At 45.9% G+C, this 23,577-nt stretch overlaps 1 protein-coding gene across 12 annotated transcripts in view; it reads right to left on the bottom strand.

The window, feature by feature from the left end:
* FRMD4A (FERM domain containing 4A) overlaps window positions 1–23,577 on the bottom strand; it is a 750,010-nt gene that overhangs the window by 96,112 nt on the left and 630,321 nt on the right. For all 12 annotated transcript variants that reach the window (XM_070802094.1, XM_070802096.1, XM_070802095.1 and 9 more), the window contains 4 exons: window positions 16,720–16,803; window positions 10,996–11,061; window positions 10,696–10,753; window positions 4,606–4,692 (listed from right to left, as the gene is read on the bottom strand). In XM_070802094.1, the coding sequence (XP_070658195.1) occupies window positions 4,606–4,692; window positions 10,696–10,753; window positions 10,996–11,061; window positions 16,720–16,803 (295 nt within the window). The remainder of the gene's footprint in view (window positions 1–4,605; window positions 4,693–10,695; window positions 10,754–10,995; window positions 11,062–16,719; window positions 16,804–23,577) is intronic.

Consider the following 23,577-nt stretch of genomic DNA (forward strand, 5'->3'; position numbering starts at 1 on the left):
TTCTCACAGGAGACTGCTGAGGGCCTGTTTCTGGCTGCGTGCATGATCTGCTGATGCTACTGCAGCCGAGGACGCCGAGAGATGCCTCCAGCTCCTCTGAAGGCAAAGGTGCTGCTCACCCTGGTCCTGCCCCTACTTGAAAGCTGGCTCCCATTGTCTCGGTGCCATGGGGCCTAGCTGCTGTAACTAGGTCAGAGTGTTAGGGAGACTCCTGCCTGGGCTGGAGGGGCAGTTGTTGCTACAAAAGGGCCTTCAGGTGCCCAGAACTGGGTGCCACTCCCCGTTTACTGAGCACTGCGGGGGGCCCGGGTGGCGAGCTCTGCCTGGCCCCCTTTGCCAGGGCGTGATTGCTGCCTGCAGGGCGATCCCTCATTCAGAGCCGGCCCAAACTTGAGCCCTGTGCCCAGCTCCCCAAGTGCAGAGGCCCTGCCGGGCACACCTGCCATGCCTGGCTGATCCTCCTTGAGTCTGAATTCAGAAAGGACCCACCGCTGGCTGCAGGAGTGATCCTCAACTCTGGCCACCATGTCAGAATTGACTGTGAGGCTTTCTAGACATCCAGCGGCTGGGTCAGAAATGAGAGGGGGAGAGATCAGGGGAGACTGGGGCCTCTGTCCATTCTGACAGTTTCATGTGAGTTTCCAATCTTTCGCTGAAGACAGATTTGGGGCACTCATACGTAAATGTGCGCCGGTGGTCACTACCGCGTGCCTGCGTCTCCTTAGATTCACAGGTCTGGAGCCTGGGAGTGTGCTCTGTGCATTCAGAGACTCTCAGGTGCCTTACGTGGAAGAAAGATGGCCTTTTTATGATGGTGATGGTGCTGGCTACGAGCAAAAGGGACAAGCGCCCTGCCTCGTGTTCCCTGAAGCTGGGACCTCTTCACTACAGCTCAGGCTAAGTCTTTAGGGCCCACGGCATGTCTCAGCAGAGGTGGATACCCCTTGGGCTAATGAAATTTCTGCTCTTCTCCCTATGGGTTTTTCAGAGTTCTTAATTTTGTATTCCAATTGCACATTTATTTCCTAAAGAGGGCTCCCCAAGTTATAGTAGGATCAGGGTGTCCCGGTCCCCAGCCTGCCCTTCAACCTCACAGGGAATGTCACGATGGGAAACTGAAATTCACTTATGGCTACTGTAATTTTTTCAGTGTTCTGAGTACCTCTCCCGCTCCTCTCTCTGTTCAGTTCTGATTTGGAAATTGATACTGTCAAGCTCCAACTGAAAACTCACTGCCTATCTGCCAAGGCTACCCGAACGCCCCATCAGCCTAAGACGTGGCATGTCCTAAATTGCTCTTCTTTCCCCTTCTCTAACATCCCAGGATCTGGTCAATCAAGAAGCCTGGGAGTTGTTCCAGGTTCTCCTCCTTCTCTGACTGCCATCCGCTCACCCCCTGCCATTGATCAGTCACATCACCTTCTAAACATCTCTCTTCCAATTCCCTTCTCCACCCCCAGCACTGACAGCCACCCGCAAGCCCCCACCAGTTCAGACCTACACTAGTGTAATGATGTCCCAGTCTGCAACTATTATCCTGGATCACTCCACTCATCCTCCACCAGCTGTCAGAATGATGCTCCTCTGGCTATGGAAGTCCGAAATGGCCACTCGTCTGCTTCTGCCTCAAAGAGGATATCTCCCTAGCAAATCCTCAGGATTCTGGATGCTGGAGCCCCATCAGCCTCCTCTCCCGCTACGTTCCTGCCCCAGTGGTGCTGCGTGCGTCTCCATCACACCATGCTCCTCTCCTTCAAGGTGCTTTCATGCACACCTGTGTGTCTCCTCACCCCACTGGTCCATCTTCAATACCTCTGCACCATCGTAAGATACAGCTCCTTCTCCGTAAGCCCAGCCAATTCATCATCAACCCTCACGCAGACCTGTCTTATCTGTAAGATGCAATCATTACACCTCTCTTTCTAATAGCCAGGCAGGACCTGAGGACCTGCTGTGTGTCTTATCTCAGAACCCTGCAGTCTGCTTGGTGCATAGAGGGTATTAAATACACATTTCTGAAGGAACGAAGAAATGAATGCATAGTGACTCTGATGGCCTGGTTGTCCCTCCGTTAGTGATAGACTTGAGAATCCCAAATGCTTCCTTAGAGGACACAGAAGCAGGCAACATTTTCAGTAACAACTCAGTTTGAATACAGTCAATATCCTGAATACATGTATTCCCCTGCTAACATTTTTAATCCACTGACCTGCATAAATTCAACCAATGAGAGTAAATTCTCTTATTCAAAGGGTGATTATTCACACATTTTGCTTTCCACTTTTCATTATTTTGAAGTCTCTTTTGGAGTCTTACAGGAATAGTTACAATTTATTGAACCCCTGTGCTGCATTTTGTATGTTTCACAAATATCAAGGCTACCTCACTGCATCTAAAACCGTCATTAGCACCTCAATTAGAGAAACAAGGCAAGCTTAAACATATTAATAAATAGAACTGAACACATACCAATACTAGTTAGCACATTTTTCAAAAACATTCATAGGGAGAGAAGAGTTCAACCATGGGATTTTAATGAATTCCACTGTAGACCCTAATCGTCCAAGCTGGCCTTGTCTCCACCAGTGGGGCAATTGAGAGATGCATACGTTGTTACTAGGACTAGTTAAAGGATCTAGGAGTCTCTGTGGCTCTTGCAAGCAGAAAAAATAGCCAAGCAGGTTGGAGAGAGGGGACAGTCAATGTACAAATGAACTTATTTACAAAACAAAGGCAGACTCACAGACTTAAGAGAAGGAACTTAAGGTTGCCACTGGGGAAAGAGTCGGGGGAAAGGATAGTTACAGAGTCTGGGATAGACATGTATACACTGCTATATTTAAAATGGATAACCAACAAGTTCCTACTGTATAGCACATAGGACTCTGCTCAATGTTATGTGGCAGCCTGGATGGGAGGGGAGTTTGGGGGAGAATGGATACATGTACATGTATGGTTGAGTCACTCTGCCATTCACCTGAAACTTTCACAATGTTGTTAAACAGCTAGGCTCCAACATAAACTAAAAAGTTTAAAAAAACAAAAAGAAGAAAGGAGTAAAGAGAAAACTCAAGAAAAAAAGCACAGAAAGTTATAAAGGTTATAAGAGAAAGAGGTAGAAAATAAACAAAAAGTTAAGAGTGTTTGAAGTACAGACCCAGTGACTGAGAACGACAAAGAAGAAAAAATAAGAATGCAGAGTCCAAATCATGTCTTGCAGCAGGAAACTGGAGGGGTTTTGAAAATAGTCACAAAACAATCATCCCTAGAACAGCCAGGTTCCTCCTGAATTGTCCCCAAGGAAGAATTCCTCCATCACAGGCTCACGATCTTTTCATAGAACTTAACTGACTTACTGATCAATTGAGTGAAAATCTTCCTCAATACAGAACCATTTTTTCTCTATCAGTTTAATGAGAAGCTGGCTAAGGGCAGACGTCCACTGGATAGACTACAATAAGCTCAGATGTGTAGCGTGGATTTCAATCCTGCTCATGGATAAAGCAGCTTGGAAAGCATTTTGCAGTGACATAATGAACTCATATGGCTTTTTCCCTCCAAAAGCAAGCGTGGTTTTGATAGACTTTTAATCTGTATTTCAGGGTCCGATTCGCATACTGTCTCCCCGTCTTTTTCTCTGCCTGGAGGAGCTGAATGACAGCTCTCGCCTCAGAGACATTTTTTCCATTATAATTTTTCAATTTGTTCTGGTCTGAAAAATGTGTAGAAATGAAAACAGAAAATCCAAGTCCTGTGTCCCCTTCAAACACTCTGTTTTGGCTTTACCGGGACTCTATATACTCTGTTAAGCTTCCCTTTCTTTTTTGGCAAGGGATCTTATTTCTTCCAGATTTCTGATCACTTCTAATATGCCAGAAAATATTTACTGGATTGGCAGGCAAGCCTCTCATGCTTCTTTATTTTTCACCTCTTTTTGACCTACAATCTCTTCTTTTAGGTTCCCCCCTTTCTAAAAAAAAAAAAAGAAAAGAAAACCTTTGGGAAAACTCAGATTAGCCTCAGGATTCAAGAGAGACACTCCTTCACATTCTCATTACCACAGTATCCCAGAGAATGAGGGCCAGAATGATCTGTCAGAGGCCCGTTGTCCATCTGCTCTGGGTAAGCTGACCTAGTCTTCTTGTTCTGTATGTGCTAAGTCACTTGAGCATGTCTGACTCTTTGTGACCCCATGGACTGCAGCTCACCAGGCTCCTCTGTCCATGGAATTCTCCAGGCAAGAATACTGGAGTGGGTTGTCATGCCCTCCTCCACGGGATCTTCCCAACCCAGGGATCAAACTCGCATCTCCTGTATTTCTTGCATTGGCAGGCAGATTCTTTACCACTAGTGCCACCTGGAAATCCCCCAGTCTTCTTACCTTAAATAATTTTACAACTTCCATTTCCTTAGTGACAGGAAGGAAAAGTATTTTCCCAGAGAAGGCAGAACGGATGAGTTTGGAGTAGTTTGTGTACACCGCACTTATCAGGAGACTGGGGAGCCCAGAGGCCCTGAGGCTGCATGGCTACAATTTTTGTCACTTCTCAGCCTGTTCCTCCCTCCACCGGAGCCCCACTAGCCCACCACGGAGAGCATGCTTACCTTCCTGGGCTTGACTTTATCATGGTAGTCGTACTGGAAGATGCCTTTGTAGCTCAGGCCCAGCCACCACGGTATCCCCTGCTTGTCCTAGGACATCAAAAGAAGCACGGGTAAGCAGGGGACCAGAAGAGAGAAACATGAGCCAAGAGATCTGTTTCATCTGAAGACAAAGGGAAAAGCAAATTCCTTGAAAGGGATGGACCCCATCTCTCTATGATTTACCTTGACAGGTGTGCCCCGTCATCAAAGGATGCTCAGTGATGTGACTTGGAAAGTGCCCTGGGTTGGGGACCCAACTCCACTCTTAACCAGCAGCACAGCTGTGGTTCTCTCCCCTATTCTGAGTCAAAAGCGGATGCCTTGTTCTCTGTTCTCCTCCGAAGAATTTAGGTTTTCAGCATCACCCCCCATCCCCACTTAGGAAAATCTGAGAGATGCTGAGCACTGACAAAATGACCTTCTGAGCCGAGAAACTGTCATCGGCTGTCAGAGCTGGAAGGAACCATGGAAACTATGAAAGGTGACTCCCCTAAAAATTTTGCCTTAAAAGATTTTAATTTTTTTTTTCCATCAGTTTTAGGTTCATGGCAAAATTGAGAGGAAGGTACAAGGATTTCCCATATATTCTTGTCCCTACAGCCTCCCCTATCAATAACATCCCACACTGGAATGGTACTTTTGTAGTAACTGATGAACCTACACTGACCCATCTCAATCACCCAGAGTCCATAGTTTCCCTCAGAATTCATTCTTGGATTGTACATTGCATAGGTCTGGACAAACACATATAGATACGTATCAATCATATAGTGTTGCACAGAGTATTTTCATTGCTCTAAAAATCCTGTGTGTTCTATCTATTTATCCCAGGTCCTGGCAACCAGGTTTGTCTTTTCCAGGATGCCATTTAGTTGGAATCATACAATATGCAGCCTTTTCAGATTGACTTCTTTCACTTAGTAATATGCATTTAAGACTCCTCTAATTTAAAAAAAAATTTTTTTTGGAGTAGGGTTGATTTACAATATTGTGCTAGTTTCTTCTGTACAGCAAAGCGAATCAGTTATACATATATCAACTCCTTTTATTTTTTCTTAAGTTGTGCATCTCTTTCTTATGTTAGCTATTTTTTTTTTTGGAATGTGGACCATTTTTACAGTCTTTATTGAATTTGTTATAATATTGCTTCTGTCTCATGTTCTGGCCCTTTGGCCCCGAGGCGTGTGGGATTCTAGATCCCTGACCAGGGACTGAACCAGCACCCTCTGCATTGGAAGGGAAAGCCTTAAGCACTGGACCACCAGGGAAGTCCCAAACTCCTCTCATTTTAGAGACAAAGAAATCATGCAAATGTTGTGTCCTGCTGTACACAGGACCCCCCTTCCCCTCTCCCCAGCCCCCAGCAGGCCGATGGCAGTGCAGGGCGAGCAGGTGCTTCCCAGTGTGTCCTGCTCACTTACGAAGACAGCGGCTTCCGGGCTGGCCTGGGTGACTCAGGCTACAGGTCAAAGTAACAAAATTGAAGCCTAGACACTCCGGGGGCAGAATGAGAAATGCCAAGACCCTCTGTTTATTCCTTTAACAGAGACTTCTGGCCCCTAGATGGTTAATCTCCATTCAAGTAGGGTGATTGTTAATGAGAAGATCCCAAATGCTAGGAGCTGGCAGTGGGCATATAAAGCAGCCTTTCCCTGGATTTGTTTTAATTGCCACATGGATGAATGGCCTAATAGAACCCACAGAGGACGTCCTGAAAACTCAAAGTTGGCTTCAGGGTTTTGCGGGGCATGACTTTATGCTTCAAGGTAAGCATAAAGGTAAAAAGCAAAAGAATTACATTTTGAATTTTTAGAAGAGCTTCTAAATTTCTTTAAAGGTATGGAAAGTGCCCATATGATTGCACTGGTTTTGGAGAACAGAATAAGAGGACAGACGAAGGCCACTGGGGTTTCAGATTGTTGAGGCAAGAGGTGTCATCACACCAAGATATGTGGCATCTGTGAAATTTACACGGAAGGCCACCAAACAGTGAGTCTCGATATCGTTGCTTAGGCTCTTTCTCCAAGTAAGTGGGAGAGCAATCCCTCAAGCTTGAGATTCCAAGAGTCAAACACACAGGCACACTTGGCACCCAGAAATTCACAAACAGCAAAGGAGCATATTTCTAAAGTTTTATTGGATAGCAGAGAGCATGCATATCAGAGGTTGTCCTTTTGTCATGTTCCAGGGCTGACGAGGAAACAGAATTCAAGTTTACGCTGTGTTCGTAAAACCCAGATGAAGTTCTATCTGAAAGCCTTTTCATCTAGGTATCTCAACCTATCTCTGCTGCTGCTGCTGCTGCTAAGTCGCTTCAGTCGTGTCCGACTCTGTGCGACCCCATAGACGGCAGCCCACCAGGCTCCCCCATCCCTGGGATTCTCCAGGCAAGAACACTGGAGTGGGTTGCCATTTCCTTCTCCAATGCATGAAAGTGAAAAGTGAAAGTGAAGTCTCTCTGTCGTGCCCGACTCTTAGCAACCTATCTCAATAGTCTTCTAATACTTAGAAAATTTTTGTGGAGTAGTTGGTGAAGCAAATTTCTTAATCTCCACTTTATTTGTTTATTTTATTATATACACACACACGTATATTATCTTCATTTATTTATCTTTGGCTGTGCTGGGTCTTCACTGCTTCTCGGGATTTTTCTCTCGTTGTGACAAGCAGGGGCTACTCTCTAGTTGCGGTGTGCCAGCTTCTCAGCGTGGTGGCTTCTCTTGTCGGGAAGCACAGGATCCAGGGTGCTTTAGCTTCAGTAGTTGTGGCATATCCACTCAGTAGTTGCAGTTCCCAGGCTCCAGAGCACTGGCTCAGTGGCACATAGGATTACTTCCTCCACGACATGTGGGATCTTCCCAGACCAGTGACTGAACCTGTGTCTTCTGTACTGGTAGGCAGATTCTTTACCACAGAGCCACCAAGGAAGCCTCGATTTACTTTCAATATATATTTATTTATTTAGCTGGGTCAGGTCTTAGTTGCAGCTTGTGGTTGTCATGTGGGACCTTTCATTGTGCAGCCTGAGCTCAGCAGTTACAGTGCAGGGCTTCTGGATCTGTGGTGTGTGAGCTTAATTGCTCTGTGGCATGTGGGATCTTAGTTCCCTGACCAGGGATTGAACCTGTGTCTCCTGCCTTGCAAGGTGTTTCCTCAACCACTGGACACCAGGGAAATCCCTTAATCTCTCTTCTAATTATGAGTAGCAGAGGTGAGATCGTGCTTAGGACAAACAGCAAATCAGAGAATGAAATGGAGTCAGGGCTTCCTGAATTACTGGCTCCATTAATGAACTCAGACCTCTCCACTAAACATCACTGTGGAATATTTCCACAAGTGACAGAGAGACTCACAGTTTGATTTCTGTGATATGCCTCTTGTAATAATGTCAGGACTATTGCTGGCCCCTCCTGTTTCCTTTATGGTAGCAAGACGGCAAAATGGACATGGGCTCTAGACTCACTCACAGTGTAAGAGTTGAACCCTGGCAGCCAGCAGGGGGGATTTTGAATTTCTTTTCACGATCAATTCAATTTCCTTTTGGGGAGTTGACTGCCCACTGATTTCAGTGGTCATTTCCCCGGCAGAGCGATACAGGGATTGTCTCCTCAGATGATTCACACTTTTCATGTGGGACAGAATTTAGCCCAGAAGCCCAGGTCATACTTCTCATGACAAGACTATACCTTAGACTTGAGAAAGGCAGGGATGACTGCCATGGTTCTGAGTTCTGTGCATCACGGTGAAGACAGATAAAGAGCTTCCACTGGTGGGAAGGGTGTTGGAAGGACATCAGGAAGAACTGAACCACTGCAGGCTGTGATAGATCTGGAGATGAGCTGCTGGGTGGGACTGCACCCACATATGCTTCAAAACTGGACTCCACAAATGTCACTCTGATATCTGTTCCCATCATGGAAATGCATACATCCAACTACTTGATTCAATTCTCAATAAAGGCACTTGGTAAATATTTGCTGGGCACCTACTACATTCCAGGCACTATGCTAGATTCTGCTGGATTCCAGGAATATATAACAGAATACAACACAGTCTTTGCTATCAGAAGGCTGCAGTTTAGAGGAAGATACAGGCCATTAAATGCACACCAAGGATGTTTAAAATGCCATTGAAGCTGCCGTGGTGACACAATAATGAATGAAACATGGCACACTCTGGTCTAAAAGAATTAAAAATACAGTCAGGTGGGGCTTCCCTGGTGGTCTAGTGGTTAAGAATACACCTTGCAATGCAAGAGATACTAGTTCGATCCCTGATCCAGGAACATCCCACATATCACAGAGCAACTAAGCGTGTGTGCCACTACTGAAGCTCAAGTGCCTAGAGCCAGTGCTCTGCAACAAGAAGCCACCACAATGAGATGACCGAGCACCGCAATGAAGAGTAGCCACCACTCACTGCAACTGGAGAAAGCCTGCATGTAGCAACAAAGACCAGTCACAGACAAAAAAATAAAGTAAATAAATAAATCTTAAAAAAAAAAATACAGTCAGGTAGAAACATGGGGAAGGAAGTTGGTGGGCAAGCCTGAGAATATCGGGTTGCTTGGTGGGACTGTCTTGCATTCAGAAGGGTTTTCTGTTCCTTTTGTCCTGACTTGGGACAATGACTTCGATAAACTTCACGTCGGGGTAAATGAAGGAAAGGAAGTTATCCTTTCTCAGGATAGAAAAAAGAGCCTGGGAACATCATTATCCACTATTTCAAAGAAGGGATCCCAGTCTTGGACATTATGTATCAAATGTAAAAGAATTTACAATGGGGCCAGTGTCACATTGGACTTGCCATCAGCATATTTAAGAAGATAGAGGCTGTTGATTTCTCAACCCATAGTCCCACTTCTCCTATTTGGCTGCCTACATGGCATTTGACCACCAAGAGAAACACTGTTCATTCTGCTTAAGTTTTTGTTCTCTATAGTTCCTTGGAATCTTCCTACTGAGAGGCTCTGTGGTCCTGATCTCCAGGATTCTTCTGAGAATTGAAATGAAGTAGGCATTTATCAAAAACCTCAGATATGCAGATGATACCACCCTTATGGCAGAAAGTGAAGAGGAACTAAAAAGCCTCTTGATTAAAGTGAAAGAGGAGAGTGAAAAAGTTGGCTTAAAGCTCAACAGTCAGAAAATGAAGATCATGGCATCCAGCCCCATCACTTCATGGAAAATAGATGGGGAAACAATGGAAACAGTGTCAGACTTTATTTTGGGGGGCTCCAAAATCACTGCAGATGGTGACTGCAGCCATGAAATTAAAAGACACTTACTCCTTGGAAGAAAATTTATGACCAACCTAGATAGCATATTGAAAAGCAGAGACATTACTTTGCCAACAAAGATCCGTCTAGTCAAGGCTATGGTTTTTCCAGTGGTCATGTATAGATGTGAGAGTTGGACTATGAAGAAAGCTGAGTGCCGAAGAATTTATGCTTTTGAACTGTGGTGTTGGAGAAGACTCTTGAGAGTCCCTTGGACTGCAAGGAGATCCAACCAGTCCATTCTGAAGGAGATTAGCCCTGGGTGTTCTTTGGAAGAAATGATGCTAAAGCTGAAAGTACTTTGGCCACCTCATGAGAAGAGTTGACTCACTGGAAAAGACCCTGATGTTGGGAGGGATTGGGGGCAGGAGGAGAAGGAGACGACAGAGGATGAGATGGCTCAATGGCATCACCGACTCGATGGACGTGAGTTTGAGTGAACTCTGGGAGATGGTGATGGACAAGGAGGCCTGGCGTGCTACGATTCATGGGGTCGCAAAGAGTTGGACATGACTGAGTGACTGAACCAAACTGAACTGAACTGAGGCATTTATCACACCCACTTCACAAAAGGGAAAGTAAATTTTGGAGCGTCTTTGAATCAAGTCTTACTACACTAGTTGGGGGTGTTCCACTGTCCCAACTCCCCCAGCATGTGATCTCCCTGACTGAGTCCTCCCCAAACCCCAAAAAACTTCAATAAGATTAAAAATAAAGAAATGAAAATCTTTTTTAGGGCATGTTGGCAATGTTCACCAAATGTGCTCACTTACCTTCACTGCGTAATAGTGAACTCCATAGGTTGGGAGAGACTCTACGATGCTCATGTAGCTGTGAAAACAAAACAAAACAACACACACACACACACAACGTGGTTATTCAGCAGAATTGGTATCATACGCACATTGGTGTCTGTGTGTACATGATAAAAGTTCTCTGAATGGTTATTTACTTAAAAATTAAATGGAACCACCATCCACTGGAGTCTCTCCCAGAAGAACTGAACAACCCTGACATGTTCTATGTGAACACACACACAACCTCATCAGCACTGGGAGGGGTGAGGTACTTACTTCACGATGGCTTGGCCTCTGGTCTGGCCGTTGAGTTTCTTGTAGTGCTCGATGACCCGGTCCTCACTAGAACGAGAGGAAAAGGAGTCTCTACCTTAGTCTCCAGGTGACAGCCCCGAGCCCTCCTCAGGAAAAGACTGTGAGCCCCACATCCTCACAAGAAGTTCCAAGGAGCCAACAGCTCCTGGAAGAATGATTTGTCCTGGAAGCAGCATTTTGAAACCCAGCCGAAGTGAGATGTCCAGGGTGACAGAAGTACCAAAAGAGTCCACTTTCCCCTCAGAGGACTCACTGCTCTTTGTCTTGAGTTTGGCTCAGGTTCGGGGGGTTAGACTCCTTGTGGGAGCAGAGGATGAAAGGAGCACGCATCCCAGTGGGGAGGGACACAGGACGAGGACAGGCAGACAGCCACTGCTGGGGGTCCACATGGATGCTTCGGGCAACCTCGGTCAGGCCCTCCTCCCCTCCTAAACTCCAGCTGCCCAGTCAGGGGGAAGGAGGTGCTGACCTCAACACGACATTCATGGCCTCTCTACCCTGTTAGCAGTTAATAGCTCAGGGTGTCCAAGGAGGATCGGAAAGTTCGGGAATTTGGGGCTGGTTAACACAAATCAACCTCAGATAGGCAGATGACACCACTCTTTCGGCAGAAAGTGAAGAGGAACTAAAAACCCTCTTGTTGAAAGTGAAAGAGGAGAGTGAAAAAGTTGGCTTAAAGCTCAACATTCAGAAAATGAAGATCATGGCATCTGGTCCCATCACTTCATGGGAAATAGATGGGGAAACAGTAGAAACAGTGGCTGACTTTATTTTTTTGGGCTCCAAAATCACTGCAGATGGTGACTGCAGCCATGAAAGCTTACTCCTTGGAAGGAAAGTTATGACCAACCTAGACAGCATATTGAAAAGCAGAGACATTACTTTGCCAACAAGGGTCCATCTAGCCAAGGCTATGGTTTTTCCAGTGGTCATGTATGGATGTGAGAGTTGGACTGTGAAGAAAGCTGAGCGCTGAAGAATTGATGCTTTTGAACTGTGGTGTTGGAGAAGACTCTTGAGGGTCCCTTGGACTGCAAGGAGACCCAACCAGTCCATTCTAAAGGAGATCAGTCCTGGGTGTTCATTGGAAGGATGATGCTAAAGCTGAAATTCCAGTACTTTGGCCACCTCATGCGAAGAGTTGACTCATTGGAAAAGACTCTGATGCTGGGAGGGATTAGGGGCAGGAGGAGAAGGGGACGGCAGAGGATGAGATGGTTGGATGGCATCATGGACTCGATGGACATGAGTTGACTAAAGTCCAAGAGTTGGTGATGGACAGGGAGGCCTGGCGTGCTGTGATTCAGAGGGGTCGCAAAGAGTCGGACACGACTGAGCAACTGAAGTGAACTGAACACAAATCATAGAGCAATAAAATGCCCACAGCAGCATTGTGAGATAAGGCAGCTACCGGAAGTCAGATGGGGACCCGGTAACCTTCTGAAATCTCAGATCTAACATAGCAAGAGGTTAGCTCACTCCTTTAGGGGCATGGGGGCTTCACCCTCCTGTGACAAGGCAGACAGTATGAAGGGCCTCCTGGGAAGTGACCCTGTACCCCGCTGCCTTTGGAAATGCCAAGCCCAACTCTGGAACCACATTCCACCTATTGGGGGGTCAAGTCCAAAAGCCTGGCCTCTGGGACCTTGGAACCTTCTTCCTCAGGCCTCCACCTTACTCTTCCTCCCCACAGCCTATGGACTCCACGATGGGAGGTAATTCCAGGGATGAACCCTCAAGACCTCCTCAGTTGAACTTCACGATCTATGATTCATTTATTATCCCAGAGCAGATCGAAAGCCTTCTTTCACCCACCTCTTATTAGTGAGGCCACTTCTGGGGAGCGGAGCACACATTCTGTATGTTCATTACCGAGTACTTGGGGGTAGTTTATTTTTCGTTTAGTTACTCTCTTAATCTTCTGTGAATATCTCTGCATGTTAGTATTCTGAAATTTGACTTGTACAAGATTGGCCCCTGGCAGGAAAGTGTCTTTCCTGAGGTCCCAGATGGGGAATGACTGGCTACGAGGGGCCTTTGTCTAGCTGAGAGTCAAGTCTATGGGGTCCGAGCACCCTCTCTTCAGAAAAGGGCAGAGGCAGCCATGTTTCTCCTTAGTTCCCACACACCTCACACCGTGGCGGCTCTGCACTGAGGGGGACAAGGCCCTCTCCTGACAGAAAATTCTCCAAAAGTGTCCTTGCTTGGGTGGATGCCAGCCTCACAGACCATCAGAGTGGGGTCAGGACATTCTGGGGTCACCCTTCCAGCTTCCTCCCCAGCTGCCCACTGAATCAAGAGCTGGGTGGGCACACGACGATGTAGCATTTAGGGAGGCTGACCCTCAGATCCAGGGTCAAGCCACACAGTATAGCTACGAGCCCGCTTCCTTTGTATAGAGTCGCAGAGAGGGTTCCCTGCTCCCTAGGCTGGGATGGGGGTGTGGAATTCAATACAGCGCTGTAGTGGTGAACACCAGCATGGCTCAGGAAAAACACCAGCGGGGTCAGAAACACCAGCAGGCAGCTGTGCAGCTGTTCATAAACTAAATGGCCTGACCCTTGGGGCCTCACTGAGCCTGACAGCTGCAAGGATCTGCCACCCCACCCTCTCCCGCCTAGTTTCTCCTGTTTGAGACCCTCTGAGGCCTCAGTATCTTCCTTCTTCCTTGGCTTTCCCCTCTCTGTCTGTCCTAGTGGAAACACCGTGGGCAGGCATGTGACAGCAGCTGCCACGCTTCCCCTCCACTCCCTGTCCCTCCATGGGGACTGACAGACGATCATGGCACTGACCACCCCTCCATGGGATTACTATCAGAGACCCACCAGCCAGAGGAAATGGAATCCCCAAACACCATTTGGAGGGTATGGTGTTACATGAAGCAAAAAGGCAAGTGACCCAGGCTGATGGCGCCCCCAGGCAGGGGCTGGCTCTCACTTTTAAGGTCAATCATCTCTGCATACAGGGAACCCAGAAACAAGCCAACGGCCACAGGGCTCCCTGTCTCAGAGGAGCTGTCAGCCTGCAGGGGCCAATGATTTCAGAGTAAAGGAAGACATCCCCTCACGCCCTGTCTGGGTGTATTTGTGGTCCCTTATCAAGAGAAGCCAGGTCAGGACCCTGATGCTGCCTTGTCCCGGGGCCCTGGGTACTGCGTGACTCAACGCCACCCTCCCATAAGGAGATCACACAGGGCGAGAAGTCCAAGCCTGTGGAACGCTTGGGGAAAATGAGCAGAAAGGATTACTGGGTGATGATCTGGCATTATTGTGTACCACTCACAACTTTCTAACTGCATTATGTGCTTGTTTATTAATATTTCCTCTCTTAATTACAGTCTGGATTTGGCTGCTACGGTTAGTCCCATTTTACAGATGGAAAATTAAGGCAGCAGAGCTTCCTGGATTGTCATTACCCCGCAGCTCAGAGACATGGCTGGGATCCTAAACCTGCTGTTCTGCTCACTAGGCTGCAATGCCTTCCCTGGCTAGTGTGGACAGGATCCCTATGGCTTATTTAGGCCTGAAGGTTGTCCACTGCATCTGTGTATGGGCACTTTTTTTTTTTAAGCTATGCATCATGACAATGGTTCATGCCACTGGCCTGTTTGTGTAGAAGCTGAGCTGTAGAACCTGGGGGCACCTGCTTCAAAAGCATCCCTCCCTTTGTCTTGTCATCCTCCTAGGACATTTAGACAGTAACATGGTGCCTCTGGGTCCTAAAGGGTGGGCCTGGTCACAGAGATGAGGGCTGTTCTGGCAGGACAGCTAGAGACGTGGATGAGGATGAAGCCGTTCATGCTGACAAAAGAGAGAGCACCAGCGTGAAGGAAGGAGTCACGGCTCAGTGATGATGTTTGCGCACAGAGCAGGCTGTGGAGATAACCCAGAAGAAAACCCAGAGGCAGGAGGGAGAGAGATGAAAGGAGGACTTCCCAGCTCTGAAAGGAGCAGCCAGGGTGTAAACAACATTTGGAAACATACAAATGAGATAACTGAGGGATTCATTAGGCTCAAAGCAACTCTGACTCCAGATAAGCCAGCAACATTACAGCCTCTGCCGGCTAATGCATTTCACCAGGTAGGAACTACCGGTTTTGTGAATTATCTCCTTGCAGCTCCAGTCCCTTCATCACTGGTTTCCTGAAAATAAACCGCTGGGAGGACAGAGAAGGTAAGGCCCAGGGAGCATGAGGAATTCGGTAGAGGGCAATTTGTTTCCACACAAAAGGAAACAAGAGTGCCATCTGGGGTGTTTGTATGTGCACGCTGCCAGGCTGGAAGTCTGGAAACGGACACATGCAAAGTCTTTGTGTGTTAAACCAATCTTGTTCTTTGAAGGCAAATTATAAGGCTCTGAGCACTGTTTATCACACCTATGCTACCAAAAAAAGACTGGCAACAAAACAGTTCAGAGAAATGAAACCGAGAGTGTCGGCACACAGGTGGAAGCTCCCAGTCTCAGGGTTCAGCCCTTTTATTTCCTGTCCAGCTGCCCGGTCACTTGGTCTCTTGGCAAGACGTGATTTATGTCCTGGAGTTTCATTCTGCTAATGCCCTCCACAGTAACATGCACCCCATCCCAGCCAAAGGAGTCCCCTTGAAGCCATCCAGATGACTGAACAACTAGTCTGACAACTGGAAAGGTGTCTGGTGGCTCAGATAGTAAAGCGTCTGCCTACAATGCAGGATCCCTGGGTTGGGAAGATCCCCTGGAGAAAGAAATGGCACCCCACTCCAGTGTTCTTGCCTGGAGAATCCCATGGATGGAGGAGCCTGGTGGGCTACAGTCCATGGGGTTGCAAAGAGTTGGACATGACTGAGCGACTTCACTTTCTAGACTAGATGAAATGTTATTAAACTGTAAACTTCACAAAGTGCATTAGAGAAATGCTGAAAAGTCATATGTTATAATGCAACAAAATTGACTTGTTCTGTGATTTATATCTTATTATTTTTAAATAAAAGCCCTTACAGAAGCCTAACAAAAAGTGCTTTTGGTTACAGAGTCATAAGAATGATTAGGGAAGTGGCGTTTTCCTTTCAAAGGATAGTGGTTGGGGCTCGCTGGCCCTACAGTATTTCAACACACTACGCAGCCATGCAAACCCCACTCACTGTGACCTGAACCACAATCCGGGAAGAGTTCAAACGCCTGATTCATTGAGAATCAGTAGTGTAGGGCCTAACAGATGAACTATGGTGTAATGTTACACGGCAGCTACATCAGGAGATATGAAACATTGTGGGAAAAGGAAAGAATCAACCTCCCTCTTCTGCAAAGAGGAAAGCCCTCTCATCCTCCCACATCTCAAAATCCCACACATCCTGTCATCAAATGACAAGGATCCCAAAGCGAAATTCTAGCAGTCCATGAAGGGATCTCCAAGGAGGCAAGGCATCCAAAGTGAAATTTTAGAAGTTTTCCCTTTTATTAAAAAAAAAAAGAGGAAAAGAAAGAAAATAGGAAAAACAGCTCTCATATTCCGTGTCATTTAAATAAATGCAAAATATGGTTTCATGAAGGCTCAGGCCACTCGATACAGTTTGGAATCGCTCTCTGATTGGGGACCAGGTTGGCCCGTGGTGGTGGGGAGGGTGGACAGTCACCCGGAGTCCCCTGCCTCCCTCGAAGGGGCTCCATCCTTGGGGGGATGACTGGGGCGTGCAGAGAAAAGGGGCTTACCAGTAAGCCAGGGAGGGGTGCTCCTTCAGGGCCTGTGTGGGAAGCGCTGGCAGCTTCTTCAGGTCAGTCCTCACCACTTCATTGCTGCAAGACAGGGGCAGACAGGGGGCATGGCAGAAACACACTCGGCCCGGGAGAAGACCACTTCACCACGCCAGGAAACCCAACCCCCGCCATCTGGTCCTCATACCCCACATCTGTGCCCCTTTAGTGAAAAGGGGAGCTTTCTTTGTCCTGATTCAGTTACACAGGGGGACACACAGCATGCAGAGCCTGCGGGCCTACGCCTGTGGTGCACACAGCAGGGCAGGGTAGAGCCCTCTGGGATGCCTGAGGGTTCTTTTCAAGCCCTGCATGCCAAGTGGGCACAGATGAATGTCCCTGGGCAGCAGGAATGTGGGATAAGAGCCACCAGTGACCCCAAAGGGGGGACCTTAGGGAGCTCCTGGGGGCCCAGTCGTGGGCTCTGAGAATGGAGCTGTTTTTGACTGTTTTCGCCTTAAACTGTTTCCCTCACTAATCTATAGGTCAGTTTTCTTTGCCTGGATTAACCACATACTAGAAACTGTTGTCCAAAATATGACAAATCAATAACATTTGCTCTTTAAAACCAAGATAATTTAAAAATTCATTATTATATAAAATATGGTGTTCTTTATAAAATGCTATTAGCCTGTTAATAAGGCATGATTTCACTATATTAAGTTATCTACATTCAGAAATCCTTGGTCTAGTGTATTAACCTCTTTCTTCCTAAGTAAAAAAGAAATTTGCACTTACTTATGTTCTGAAATATGATAATTACAATATATTTTCAAATTCTCAAAAAATTCGACTTTAGAAATTTTTCCTATTGGAGTATAGCTGGTTTACAATGTTGTGTTAGTTTCAGGTGTACAGCAAAGTGATTCAGTTTTGAAACACAAGCTGGAATCAAGATTGCCAGGAGAAATTTCAATAACCTCAGATATGCAGATGACACCACCCTTATGGCAGAAAGAGGAACTAAAAAGCCTCTTGAAAGTGAAAGTGGAGAGTGAAAAAGTTGGCTTAAAGCTCAACATTCAGAAAACGAAGATCATGGCATCCGGTCCCATCACTTCATGGCAAATAGATGGGAAACAGGGGAAACAGTGTCAGACTTTATTTTTCTGGGCTCCAAAATCACTGCAGATGGTGACTGCAGCCATGAAATTAAAAGACGCTTACGCCTTGGAAGGAAAGTTATGACCAACCTAGATAGCATATTCAAAAGCAGAGACATTACTTTGCCAACAAAGGTCCGTCTAGTCAAGGCTATGGTTTTTCCTGTGGTCATGTATGGATGTGAGAGTTGGACTGTGAAGAAGGCTGAGTGCCGAAGAATTGATGCTTTTGAACTGTGGTGTTGGAGAAGACTTGAGAGTCCCTTGGACTGCAAGGAAATCCAACCAGTCCATTCTGAAGGAGATCGGCCCTGGGATTTCTTTGGAAGGAATGATGCTAAAGCTGAAACTCCAGTACTTTGGCCACCTCATGCAAAGAGTTGACTCATTGGAAAAGACTCTGATGCTGGGAGGGATTGGGGGCAGGAGGAGAAGGGGACGACAGAGGATGAGATGGCTGGATGGCATCACTGACTCGATGGACGTGAGTCTGAGTGAACTCCAGGAGTTGGTAATGGACAGGGAGGCCTGGCATGCTGCAATTCATGGGGTCACAAAGAGTCGGACACGACTGAGCGACTGAACTGAACTGAACTGACTGATATTGCAAAATAATGAGCAAAGTTTTCTATGCTATACAATAGGTCCTTGGTGGTTAACCATTTTGTATATAGCAGCATGTGTATGTTAATCCCAAGCTTCTAATTTATCCCCCAAGCCCTTTCCTCTTTGGTAACCATGAATTTGTTTTCTATGTCTGTGGGTCTGTTTCTGTTTTGTATACAAGTCATTTGCTTTTGACAAGGTTCAGAAACAACTCAGGAAGTGTGAAGCTGACTATTAGGCACTAGAAGGACGTCTTATGCCTCTGGTCCCTGGACCGGACTTTCCCTGCAGACTCACACGTTCTCAGATTTGGAAGATACTTTAAACTTGTCAAGTTTAACCAGGGGTTTTCAGAGGCTTGACTTCCCCATATGCACTCAGCAGACCTGCGTCCCCACTGGGACAAGACATCTGGGTGTTGGCCCCCACCGTCTACCTCTAGAGCCGTCGGCAGCATCCCTTTGGGATGGTTTTGGTGTGTAGCAGGGTCTCTCTGTACTGGTCCACCAGAGCGTCTCGAGGGCCCTGCTGGGGAGCAGAGGCCACCCGTGGAGCCTGCCTTCACACACAGGTCTAAGCTTGGCTATAGTAGCAGCTTCCATGCTGCTCATGAAAAGCAAGGCAAAAACTGATGGCCCGGGCATTGGACAGTAGCATGTAAAAAGCAACGAGACAGGTGCTCAGTAGATAAATACAAAGGGAAGAAGGAATGCTGCAGTCACGTGACTTTCTGTGGGTCCCCAACCAGCCAGAAAAGCTGCCTCCAGCCATGCCTTTTGGATGCCAAGTGTCACTGGGCAAAACCACTTCCAGACTTCGAGTTCACATACACGGTGACAAAGAAACACATGGATGTAACCTTACTGCTACTCCCTGGAAGGGCATTTTTCAAGTGGACTAAGAAACAGAAGCCTTTCCCTTCTCCAGGGGGATCAAACCCAGGTCTCCCGCATTGCAGGTGGATTCTTTACCAGCTGAGCCACAAGGGAAGCCCCACAAGAAACAGTGACAGTGAAGTTTGTGAATATTGGCTTTGAACAATCAACTGGAAAGAATAACTTAATTTGTAACTGCTGAAATCAATAAATCCAAGTCCTTGAACTGTTATCACTCAACTGGCAAGAATGTATTGATTAATAATCAATAAGTTGAATGTATTTATGGAGCCCCTGCTATTAGGAAGTAGTGTAGGAAAGATTAAAATAAAAAGGATAAGACATAGTCCTCAATCAAAAGATGCTCACAATTCAGGCCATGGAGCAAGAGGTACAAATTAGAAGACAGCCGGCGACATGGGCAGTACTGGATCATGTTGATTCAAACAACAAACTAAAACGTGTGGAGGAAAGGAAGGTCTCTGCGGGCTCTAGTGTAAAAGCAGGCTTTGGGGCAGGACCGGCATGAAGAAAAGAATAGGAATCTCATTTTTCTTCTCAGAATCCAGCAGTATGGAGGTCAGGCACTATGAACTGAAGAGATCAACCAGGGTAGGTGGTGTATAACGGGCAGCCTGGCCAAATAAAGGGCAGACTAGGCATAGGATTTTGAGGATCTTCCGTGCCAGGCTGGCAGAGTCCAAGTCTGGGTAGGAGACATTTGTCAGTGACATTTGTCAGTCACTGGAGATTTTGTTACAGGTCGCCTCCTTATGTTTAGGAAAATTCAATTCCCAAGCAGAGCTTGGGATCTTTACTCACGTGCTATTAAGACATAGCTTAAAGAAATACTCAGGTCCCCAAACACCCAAGAGCCCACAATAATGAGTTTTGGGGTCTGATCTCTGTTTATTAACCATAAGCTCCCCAAGAACAGAGATTTGATTCACTGACTCTTCAGTGCCTAGGGAGGCACTCTATGGGTTGAATTTTAGTGGATGCAACTGTAAGAAAGGCGGTTAAGCTGAAGCAGGGATTTGGGTTTACTCAGACTCATCTAAAGCATATTTGGGGAAGGATGGAACTAAAGGAGGAAGGGATTGTCTTACCCACTAAACACTCATTTGTTGGCAAACAAGCATGCCTGATGAGAGTCCCAGGTCTGACATCCTGGCTGGAGCAGTAGTGGCTTTTCGAGCACTCCCCCAGGGCAAGGTGACACAGACAAATACAACAAGAAATCACAAAGGCGTGAAACCCATCCAAATCCATTACATTCTGGAAGGGATCCAGGGCTCTTAAACCTTCCCAAAGGACAGCTATGTAGAAACGTCCTGTTTGTTTTTTTGCTGTCTGTAAACATCTGTGATAACTTAGAGGGGGACCGCCCGTCAGGCGCTCTGGCCAAACTCGGACTGCAAATCACAAAGCTGCCTTAACGGGACAGCTGGTCACTCTATCTCTAGGGACTTGGGAAGCTGAAACCAAAAGAATGTGCTAGAAGTGCCCAGCTTTCTCTCTCAAGATCTTCCACTTGGACATTTCCCCCAGCGTTCAGGGTACCTGATAAACGCCAACTTATAAAACAGTCTAAAACAGTTCCTTGTTCCAAACAAATGTTAGGTTCCACTTTTATTAACAGAAAAAGAAAAAAAGGTCTCTTTGAAAGTCACTTGCTAAACTGAGAGTAAAACTGAAGTCTTCTTATTTTTAATATTTTATTTTATTCAAAACTTTAAGATAGTGATTAATGTTGCCAGCAAAAAAGTGATCTCTCAATGCTCTGTTGGTCTTTGATTTAAGGCTCTTTTTTTCTCCTTAAGATGATGGACCTTGCTTTTACTGTCTACCCTGGTCATAAAACACGCGAAGTTTGAAGGACCTACTCTGGAAATCTAAGCTTTCTAGCAATACCTCAACTAGGGGATTTGCCACAAAAAAACAGCTACAATACATTTAACCAAGACACCATAAAGTGAAGAAAGCAAGAATTAAACTTGATAGGCGTGTTAGCAAAATCCACAAGGTGCTTGTGAAAGTGAAGCCGCTCAGTCGTGTCTGAGTTTGCCACCCCATGGACTGTAGCCCACCAGGCTCCTCCATCCATGGGATTTTCCAGGCAAGAGTACTGGAGTGGGCTGCCATTTTCTTCTCCAGGAGATCTTCCTGACCCAGGGATTGAACCCAGGCCTCCCGCATTGTAGGCAGACACTTTACCATCTAAGCCACCAGGGAAGTCCTTGTTGTCCTTTAAAAGTGAGGGAATGCTTTTTCAGAAGATTCCTTCTGGGTCACGTAAGATGTTCATAATTTACAGGACAAAACTTGGGCAGATAGAACTGGCTTCACATGGAAGAATTCCTCCTGAAACCAGTGGTTTTGAGGTCCCCTGGTACTAAAACGCTACAGCACTAAAGCCAGAAGGCTACACTAGTGTTACAGAAAGGATGAATGGGAACCTCAGGAGCGGTAACAGGAAGCTAATGTTCTACCAACTCCTCCACATTTCCTAAGTGTATCATGAAGGTCAAATTCTCCAGGGAGAGGGGTTTCATAAGTAAAAAAGAATATTATGGGTCCTCATTAGCCACAATTCCAAAATCTGAAAACCTCTAAAAAATAAAGCCTTCTAGGGACCTCTCTGGTGGTCCGGGGGCTAAGACCCAATGCAAGGGGGCCTGGGTTCAATCCCACATGCCACATCTCAGCACAGGCACCACAACTACTGAGCCCACACGCTGCAACTACAGAAGGCCGAGCACCGCATGAAGACCCGATGAGTCAAATAAACAATACAGAAAAAAGCCTGCTAGCCAACTGGGTGGCAAACCTAATGTTTGACCTTTCTCTCTCTTCCACTTGGTGTAGAATGTCCACATTCTGATACAGAAGTGTGAATAGACAGGGGTCCAGAGGCTGTCCCAGATATTGTCCTGGGTGTTACAGGATAGCCTGCATTACCATCTAAAACCCACAAAGCTCTCAAATCAGAAACACTGGGAAAAGCTTCAGAGATGCCCTGTGGGTCTGTATTGCTTTATCGAATGGTACAATACATCTAGAAAACTGAGACAAATGAATAAGGAGACTTGTAGATGACCTCTGCTGATTGTAATTAACCGTGAAAGAAACAATTTCTCTCCTTCCTTTCTTTTTTTTTTGTGAACCAAGCTGAAGTTCAGGTGACAGCAAAGAAGATGATTCTCTCTTCCCTATCACATACTCTCTCAGGGGTGGAGGGAGGCTCACAGAGCTGGTGGCTGGGGGCAAAGCTTATGACGTTTCTCTTGTCATGACACTTGGAGACACCTGGGAAGCACATGGAATCCCTCTGAGATTTTTCCAGCATGGGACTATGGATTCCAGGCATGCATAATGGATAAATATGCCACATTAATTTGCCACCTGGATGGAGGGGCAAAGCCAGTATGTATGTGCCTTTATTTCTGATGTTAAAGGCTAATTTATCTAAATAATGATTTCTTTCTCGATTAGTGAGTTTGGTTTTCTAGGATGACAGAAACAATTTTTTTGAGTTTCTAACATAGCTGTAAACTTGTAAAATTCAAAGCAAGTTAAAAATTTTTTGTAAGCCTACAAGGTGAGGCAAGAATTTTAAGGGCACAAGAAAAAGCAACTGATTAATTTTCTACAACATTATGCTTCTGAGACAGAATCTTAATTCTGAACAACTGACATAATGTCATAGTTGTGAACCCTTTTGCTGTTATCAAGGTTAACTCAAAATGTAACACTGATATTAAAGAAATGCTTAGCAAATGAGACAAGCTGTCATAATACACAAGTTCTTCTTTCACTTTTTACTTAAAGGATTCCCATAGGATTTGAAGAATATCATCCTGCAAAATACCCTATCTGAATACTTTTCTATGTTTGGAAACTGTGAATTACACACTTGAAAAGCTCAGTGAAATGGACTGTTGTGCACAAAACAAAGCTTTCTGTAATAACTTTTCCATTTGAACATTTTGTTTCAAAATTGCAGATTCCATTCCTTTCAAAAGGTCCTGCTGGTGTGAGAGATTCCAGCTGTTTCTCTCTCAAGTCCTTTATAAATCATGGGGAAATATCACACACTCCTTTCTCCTTTCTTGATAAAATAATATATGAGATTTATATACATTTAAATTCTTCTTACAAAAACTCTTCTTGGGGCTTCCATATGTCTCAAGCTTAACAGATGACTTTTTTCCTAGGAATTTTCCAATAGG

This window comes from Bos indicus, chromosome 13 (genome assembly GCF_029378745.1).
Source record: "Bos indicus isolate NIAB-ARS_2022 breed Sahiwal x Tharparkar chromosome 13, NIAB-ARS_B.indTharparkar_mat_pri_1.0, whole genome shotgun sequence".
Classification (NCBI taxonomy): Eukaryota; Metazoa; Chordata; class Mammalia; order Artiodactyla; family Bovidae; genus Bos; species Bos indicus.